This window comes from Triticum aestivum, chromosome 5D (genome assembly GCF_018294505.1).
Source record: "Triticum aestivum cultivar Chinese Spring chromosome 5D, IWGSC CS RefSeq v2.1, whole genome shotgun sequence".
In the NCBI taxonomy this organism is placed as follows: Eukaryota; Viridiplantae; Streptophyta; class Magnoliopsida; order Poales; family Poaceae; genus Triticum; species Triticum aestivum.
In genome coordinates this window covers 106,711,743-106,720,764 of record NC_057808.1, presented here as the reverse complement: position 1 = coordinate 106,720,764, position 9,022 = coordinate 106,711,743, and the positions used below count along the sequence as shown (strand labels likewise).

The 9,022-nt window shown below is 48.3% G+C and overlaps 1 protein-coding gene across 1 annotated transcript; it reads left to right on the top strand.

Annotated features, from left to right (window-relative positions):
• The first annotated feature begins 1,542 nt into the window (after nt 1-1,542).
• On the top strand, nt 1,543-4,989 carry LOC123119717 (GDSL esterase/lipase APG). The gene is made up of 5 exons (XM_044539618.1): nt 1,543-1,940; nt 2,833-2,963; nt 3,418-3,654; nt 3,980-4,238; nt 4,495-4,989. The coding sequence occupies exons 1-5, from the start codon at nt 1,679-1,681 to the stop codon at nt 4,788-4,790; spliced, it is 1,185 nt and encodes a 394-aa protein (XP_044395553.1). The 5' UTR covers nt 1,543-1,678; the 3' UTR covers nt 4,791-4,989.
• The last annotated feature ends 4,033 nt before the right edge of the window (nt 4,990-9,022 follow it).

Here is a 9,022-nt window from a genome sequence, read left to right as displayed (position 1 = left end):
ATATGTTTTGGGCATAGAAATTCACCAAGATAGAAACAATGGAGTCTTAGGACTATCTCAGAAAGCATATTTAGAAAAGGTTCTTAAAAAGTATAATATGCATGCGAGTAAAGCCATACATGCTCCAATAGTCAAGGGCGATAGTTTTGGGAAATTCCAATGTCCCAAGAACCAGTATGAGATCGATCAAATGAAAGCAGTACCATATGCTTCGGCAGTTGGCAGCTTACAGTATGCACAAGTGTGCACTCGCCCTGACTTAGCTTTTATCACGGGGGTACTCGGTAGATATCAAGAGAATCCAAGCCTAGAGCACTGGAAGATGGTAAAGAAAGCATAGCGTTATGCGCAAGGCACGAAGGACTACATGCTAATATACAGGAGAAGTGATTCCCTAGAGATAAAAGGGTATTCAGACGCAGATTTTGCGGGGGACAGAGATGATAGAAAATCCACGTCAGGATACATATTCACCCTCGCCGGAGGAGCTATTTCGTGAAAAAGCTCCAAACAGTCGATAGTTGCATCATCCACGATGTATGCAGAATTCATAGCATGCTTCGAAGCCACGGGGCAGGCGATATGGCTAAAGAAATTTGTACCCGACTTGAAAGTGGTAGGTTGTATTCACAAACCACTAAAGATGTACTGCGACAACCAACCCGCGGTATTCTATGCTCACAACAACAAGTCGAGTAATGCTGCCAAAACAATAGAGATAAGGTATTATGTTGTGAAAGATAAAATCCAAGATCAAATTATAAGTCTCGAGCATATAAGGACAAAGGATATGCTTGCGGATCCGCTAACGAAAGGCTTACCACCCAATGTGTTCAAGGAACACGATTCCAAATAGAAAAACTTCAATCATTTCGATTTGTTCGAGGGGGTAAAAAAAGAGGGCATGGGTTTAAGGGAAAGCCTTATGATTCCTGGATAGGCCCAAAAAGAACAGAATTTGTTTCTGAACATAACGTATGTTGTAGCTGTATGATTCTAACGGCAATTAAGTCGTGACGATGAAACATGCTCTATGTACCAATATGTGATGAAACAAATAAACTAGAAAGTATAAAGTTAAAAGTAAAGTTGAGATCAAGGGGGAGAATGTTAGGTTGATCTCTCTCCCGTTCGAACCCAACGGGTCGAACGGGCCCTGACTCGCGCCCTGATCGGGGGCGCCCAACCAAACCATGGTTGGTGGGCCCCTGTGACCCGCGCTATATAAACAGAGGTGGGGGCCGGGGCACGACTTACGAGGTTAATCGCTGCCACAATCCCCACCTACAATCCCTACCGATCTAGGATTAGCGCGGTGCTCACGGGAAGCTCCACCACCGCCGCCATCCACTCTCTGCCATCACCGGCCACCGTCACCATGGCCGGCACCGGGAGTTCCTCGTCTGGACAAGCAGAAGGTAGGTTCATCGGAATCATCTAACCTATCCGATCCAAAGCAATCTATCAGCACTGTCCCTACCACAAGTGCGCATGGGTTACGTCAGTCAGCCACGTTACGTGTCAGCTCCTCCACCACAATGGCATGTCGACAGGGCAACGACTCACATTAATCAAGATGATGATGATGATGTGTAGGCATGGAGCTACCCTCAGCTGATGATCAGCTAGTTGCTCAGTCACCGCCCGATCCATCGGGTCTACCTGTACGGTGAGGAAGATGTCCACGGCGGCGGGCGCTGCTTTGTTGCTAGCCGCCGCCGTCGTCTGCTCCTCGGCGGACGGCGAGAGCGAGGCTCGCCGTCGCGCAGTCCCCGCCGTGTACGTGTTCGGCGACTCCCTCGTGGACGTCGGCAACAACGACTTCCTGCCGCCGCCGGCGCCCAGGGCGGGTTCCCCCTGCGGCGTCGACCTGCCGCGCGCGATCCCCGGCGGACGGACCGGGAGGTTCACCAACGGCTACAACCTGGCCGACATCATCGGTAAGTCTGAAGCTAATTTTAGTTGCGCAGACCATGTGCACTCGCTGTGCTTGTACTTCACACTGTCTTTACTCGTTAGCCCACAGATCTGACGCTAATTTAGTCTGATCCGGTTCCTCACAATCCTTGTGCCGATTTAGATGAACTACTGTAGTTGCCAAGCTGCTTGAGATGATGCACATTAAACGATGCCTTCTGATATTTTGAGTGCCAGCTCGCTCAAATATTTGCCAAAACAGCCCATTATTTATTTTCTTTTCTTTGAGCAAGGGAAGGGCGCATAAAAGACTTGCAGGAAAATTACAAACAGGACCTAATATAAAGTGGTGGGCAATACAATTTACAAAAAGGTGCTCATATAAACAGCCCATTATCCTGGATTCTTGCAAAGAGTACCCTGATCACAGATGAAAGATTGCAGTTGGGTCTAATCTGCTCAAAAATGGAACCAATCTCGCCAGCCGGGGATGAAACCACTTTGTCTGATGAGACCTCCACAGTAGAATATGCCATTGACTCCACCCTGAAGCAGCACTGCCTCTAACTCTGCCATCATGTCCCGGAGGCATAAACTTGACCGCTCTTCGGCCATAGAATACAATGGCTCGTCACAGGAGACCGCCCTTCGACCACCACATGGGCATCGTAGCTCCTCCAAAATCATTGTCGTCGATGCGCACGGTCCCTTGCAGCACCCAGATTTCAATACAAATGTCCATGATACTCGTTTATGATACTTCCCACTACAAGAGGTCTAACAAGTCACTTGAATGCTGCATACTGTCTTTCCAATGTTACAGTTATTATCATTTTATTTTGAAATTCGATCTGTTTATTTCCTTTCCAATTTGGTAATACTAATACATACATTTATTTATGTATATGTACGCAGCACAACGTGTGGGGTTTGACATGAGCCCGTTAGCTTACCTCTCCTTGACACCGCAAGCGAGCCTCGACCTCCTGAGCAGCCACGTTGGGGCCAATTATGCTTCCGGTGGATCAGGAATCCTTGACGACACTGTATGTATGTACAAATGTACATAATTTAGAACCTGCACTTACATCACTCGAGTCACCATCCACACACAGTATGATTTTGCCCAATCAACACCTCTTATTTCTGCACATATCTTAGTTCGTTATGTTTATCAGCAGTGCAAATTAGACCCTGAAGTCTGAAGAGGGTGACTACTTGTTGTGAATTAAGCTTGATTGACATTTACTATCTTGGTTCAAGATAGATGATGTGCTATAAAGCATGCAGTAAAGCTTCTCTAACTTTGACATTCAAATGTAGAAATATTATTGTGACTTGTCAAATGGAAACAATATCATCAGGATTTTCATAAAAATATGTTATAATTCTCAAATTTTAATTTTATTGCTGACATATCCTTATGAACCAAATTAACTGCATTCTAGAGAATGCGTCCATGTTTTCAGTTACATGTGGCCTCTGCCTAATAAAATGTAGGGGAACGGCACGATCACGCTCCGAGAACAGGTCAAGATGTTTGCTGACACCAAGGCGACCATGATCAAGGCCAACAAGCTGGGAAATAATAGGGTCAATCGCTTGCTGTCCCAGTCCCTATTCCTCATCAGCACTGCAGGCAACGACTTCTTGGCGTTTGGTGACGGTAGGGCAACCAGAAGTGATGCATCGGCCTACATCGCCAAAATGGTCACCACCTACCTCAAGCACATCAAGGTAGGTTCTTGTGAACAATGGGGGGCAAAAATCTTGGTTGCTATTAACGGCAGATCTGAGCTGGTTTCGAGACGGGTCACATTTGAGTTCTGGTTTGAAAATGAGATAAATCTTATCAATATGTTCATCTTTTGAAAATGAAATCTTATCAATATGTTCATCTCAATGTCAAGGATGTTATTTTAACCTCACTGCTTTTCGTAACATTTTGCCAGAATACCAAAAGAACCACACATGTTTAAAATCAACAAGTTTTGGACACCTGAAATCTCTTTGACCCACGCAATTTCAAACGCACCTATGCACACACACAATATGTGAGCAGGAGTTGTACAGGCTGGGGGCACGGAGGCTAGGACTGCTGGACGCGCTGCCCATCGGATGCTTGCCGGGCTGCAGAACTTCCTTTGGACATGATGACGCGTGCGACGCCGCTGCCAACTCTCTGGCCCGGCGGTTCAACGCCCTACTCCGGCTTGAAATGGCCAGCGCCAAGGCAGCTTCGATGCCAGGCATGGAGTACTCCATCGCCAGCATTTACGGCATCTTCTCCGACATGATCACCAACCCGGAGCTGGACAACAGTTAGTTCTCTTTGCATGACTCTCGATGCAACAAGGGTCAATTTCTTCAAAATTTCTATTACAAGGTCTGGAAAACCAAAATTACTCCCTCCGTCCCATAATATAAGAACATTTTTGACACTAGTAAACGCTCTTATATTATGGGACGGAGGGAGTATATTGTAGTAGAATGGAAACATTCGGCTAATCTATACACGGTTACCTCTGAGGCACCAATCGATTACTGGAACATGAACTGTTGGATCGGTATCATCAGGACTGCAGGAGGCGACGAGTGCGTGCTGCGGAGGAGGGAGGCTCAACGCGGAGCTCGACTGCTCGGCGAGCTCAAACCTTTGCACCGACCGCGACGGGTACGTGTTCTGGGACAAGGTCCACGGGACGCAGGCTGCCTACCAGCGAGCCGTTGCCGCCATGTTCGACGGCGCGGCGGTGACAAAGTTCACGGAGCCCGTCAGCTTCGGGCAGTTGATCACCGGGAAACAGGCAGCGCCGGTTGCCGTGTTAGATAAACTGGAGCGTCCGTACGTGGATCTGGAGGCTGAGATCTAGCCAAGGGAAGGGAATTCGGAGGATTCTTTTGCAGTGTTCGGTGTAGTACATCTTCAACCCCTCTGGGGATTGTATGTGCGTACGTCCACCAAACTACCCCGCGCCTCGATATTCCCTCACTTATGTCTCTTGCATTAACTTAATCAAATCAAATCTTGTAAAACCTCAACTAAATCAAAACTTTTCCGATCTTTCTTTACACATATTCAAATCAAATCCATGGTCAAGAACTGAGGCAAGGTGACTCCACCATCCCTGCTTTTTGTCCTCGCCATTGACCCTCTGCAGCAGATCCTCGATGTTGCCATGGAACATGACTTTTTGTACAAGATTAGAGGGAGGGTGACCCTTATGTCTTGCCATGGAACATGACTTTTTGCACAATATTAGAGGGAGGGTGACCCTTATATGCTGATGACGCGGCCATCTTGGTCACTCCTACCACACAAAATGTTGACCACCTCGTAGCCATTCTCCGCTCCTTTGGCAAGGTCACCAGGCTTGCCACAAACTTTCAGGGACGTGACTACCTGGCGCCCGAGCGCCAGTACGCGGGAGCGAGCGCTCTCCCCAAAAGGAAGGGCCAGCCGCGCGGCTCCGTCAGGACAGCCCAGAAATGGACCACGGTTATCCCATCTGCATTTATTAGGGGATCAAAAACTTCAAAAACTTGTAATTTTTTATTAGAATGTCAAAATTCAAATCCGTTTTCACCGTTGGGTTTCTCATAACGAGTTTTTCAAAACTAGATCTCATATGAGTAGGTTTCGACGAACTTTTTTTTCCGAGCAACTTCGTGTGTTACGCAGGCAACTTTAGTGCTATAGAAAAGCAACTCCTTTTCCCCTAGTATGACTACCTATCAACGGAGGATCCTCTCTAAGTTGGTTACCATGACTGCCAATTGACTAGTTTCACCTCTAAATCGCCTACCATAAGGACAACTCCAACGTGGATCATCAAAATCACCCCAAAAAATGTCGGAATAGACCTGTCTAGACACTGACGGTCACCTAATTTGTTTGAACAAGTCCTTACGTCATAAATCCTCCAAAACCGAACGACGAGGGGGTGTTCTCAAGGCTCCTTAGCGCCAATTGCTCCCTCCAACATGAAGCCAAATCCCATCTCCTCAGACGACATGAGGAGCAGAATTCGCCCCTCCTAGTTGAGGCCCCCGCGATGGACAAAGAGTCCGCACTACAAATGGAGATAATAACCCAATGATCAACCACCAACCACTATCTGACAATGCCCTCTCTGCTACTCCCGAGCAAATACGAAGTCCAAAACTAGATGCCGCCTAAAGGAGGAGACGTCGTCCGTCCCCACTGCGCCAACCATTTCTGTTGTAACAAAGAGGTGGCAACAAAGAACTTCGAGTATTGATAAACGCAACCACATATAAAAAAAGACTAAGTTCACCCAACAAACCCCGTTGGGGTAGAAAAAGAAAAACAACCATATGACTTATATGCACTGGAGCTGTACTTAAAAAGCCAGCAACTTTTGGGGTGTTTTTGTGCAACTCCAATGCATTCACCAGACAACTCATGTGTAGTCTCATCCTTACTTGGTATCTAGATAAAGCGGCCACATATAGAAAATACTAAGTTCACCAGGCAACTCGTGTGTAGTCCAAGCCTGAGCAACTCCACAGTTTTTCTTGCGCACCTAGGCAATAGCAGAGGTGTGACGCCCCCGATTCAATCGTACACTAATCATGCACGCAAATGTGTACGATCAAGATCAGGGACTCACGGGAAGATATCACAACACAACTCTACAACATAAATAAGTCATACAAGCCAGGGGCCTCGAGGGCTCGAATACAAGTGCTCGATCATAGACGAGTCAGCGGAAGCAACAATATCTGAGTACAGACATAAGTTAAACAAGTTTGCCTTAAGAAGGCTAGCACAAACGGGGATACAGATCGAAAGAGGCGTAGGCCTCCTGCCTGGGATCCTCCTAACTACTCCTGGTCGTCGTCAGCGGGCTGCACGTAGTAGTAGGCACCTCCAGTGTAGTAGGAGTTGTCGTCGACGGTGGCGTCTGGCTCCTGGGCTCCAGCATCTGGTTGCGACAACCAGGTAGAAAGGAAAGGGGGAAAAGAGGAAGGAAAGCAACCGTGAGTACTCATCCAAAGTACTCGCAAGCAAGGAGCTACACTACATATGCATGGGTATATGTGTAAAGGGCCATATCAGTGGACTAAACTGCAGAATGCCAGAATAAGAGGGGGATAGCTAATCCTGTCGAAGACTACGCTTCTGGCAGCCTCCATCTTGCAGCATGTAGAAGAGAGTAGATTGAAGTCCTCCAAGTAGCATCGTATAGCATAATCCTACCCGGCGATCCCCTCCTCGTCGCCCTGTTAGAGAGCGATCACCGGGTTGTATCTGGCACTTGGAAGGGTGTATTTTATTAAGTATCCGGTTCTAGTTGTCATAAGGTCAAGGTACAACTCCGGGTCGTCCTTTTACCGAGGGACACGGCTATTCGAATAGATAAACTTCCCTGCAGGGGTGCACCACATAACCCAACACGCTCGATCCCATTTGGCCGGACACACTTTTCTGGGTCATGCCCGGCCTCGGAAGATCAACACGTCGCAGCCCCACCTAGGCACAACAGAGAGGTCAGCACGCCGGTCTAAATCCTGTGGCGCAGGGGTCTGGGCCCATCGCCCATTGCACACCTGCATGTTGCGAACGCGGCCGAAAGCAGACCTAGCCTAGTAGGCGTTCCAGTCCAATCCGGCGCACGCCACTCAGTCGCTGACGTCACGAAGGCTTCGGCTGATACCACGACGTCGAGTGCCCATAACTGTTCCCGCGTAGTTGGTTAGTGCGTATAGACCAAGTGGCCAGACTCAGATCAAATACCAAGAACTCGTTAAGCGTGTTATTTTGAAGTAACCGCGGACGCCGTCCAGGGCCAGGCCCACCTCTCGCCTAGGTGGTCTCAACCTGCCCTGTCGCTCCATCACAAGATCCACTCGCGGGTACTCCTACGAGCCGACCCGACTTTAGTCACCACAGGTATCATGTATAGAGTATATAAGTATATACCCGTGATCACCGCCCAAGTGATCACGGCCCGATAGTATAGCACAGCAGACGGACAAGAATGTAGGGCCACTGATGGAGAACTAGCATCCTATACTAAGCATGTAGGATTGCAGGTAAAGGTAACAACAGTAGTAGCAAGGATAGGCTATGCATCAGGATAGGATTAACGGAAAGCGGTAACATGCTACACTACTCTAATGCAAGCAGTATAGAGAAGAATAGGCGATATCTGGTGATCAAGGGGGGGGGCTTTCCTGATTGCTCTGGCAAGGAGGGGTCGTCAACAGCGTAGTCGGTCGGGGCACCAGCAGCAGCGTCGGTCTCGTAGTCTACCGGAGAGAAGAGGGGGAAGAAACAATGAATACAATGCAAACAGATGCATGACGATGCATGACATGACAAAGCGTGATGCTAGGTGTGCCCTAACGCGGTAGTAGGTGATACCGGCGAAAGGGGGGAACATCCGGGAAAGTATTCCCGATGTTTCGCGTTTTCGGACAGATGGACCGGAGGCGAAATGTTGCAGGTTCACGATGCTAGGGACGTATGGTGAACGAACGGGCTGCGTATTCGGATTCGTCTCGTCGTTCTGAGCAACTTTCATGTAGAAAGTATTTTCATCCGAGTTACGGATTAGTTTATATGATTTTTCAAAGATTAAACCATTTTCTGGAATTATTTTTATTAACAGAAATTATTAATGCGTCAGCAATGCATCAGCATGACGTCAGCAGTCAGCTGACCCGTTTGACTAGTCAAACTGACCAATGGGTCCCACCTGTCATAGACAGTGGCCTTAACAGAGTTTAATTTCAATTAATCTAACTAATTAGATAACATGGGCCCACTGTCAGTGAGTAATCAATTTAAATTTAATTAAATTAAGTAATTTAATTAGTGTTAGGGGCGAGGCCCACCAGTCAGTGGCACTGGGCTGCCTGGTCAGCAGTTGACTGGGTCAACCCAGTCAACTGGGACCCACGGGGCCCACTGGCAGTGGCTCTGGGGTGGCCCCAGGCCAGCCACGTCGGCGGCTGGCGCCGGAGTGGCTCCGGCGACCAAATCAATGGCGGTGGCGCTCGGGACCTCGCCGGAATCGTGCTAGGGGCGGCCGTTTCGCGTGCGGTTGGCACCGTTCGAACACGCGCACGGCGCCGT

Excerpts from the sequence above, each read along its gene's own strand:
- LOC123119717 (XM_044539618.1), top strand. The coding sequence starts at position 1,679 with ATGTCCACGGCGGCGGGCGCTGCTTTGTTGCTAGCCGCCGCCGTCGTC. Across the intron at positions 3,655-3,979 it reads CCTACCTCAAGCACATCAAG|GAGTTGTACAGGCTGGGGGC; the intron begins GTAGGTTCTTGT and ends ATATGTGAGCAG. Across the intron at positions 4,239-4,494 it reads CAACCCGGAGCTGGACAACA|GACTGCAGGAGGCGACGAGT; the intron begins GTTAGTTCTCTT and ends CGGTATCATCAG.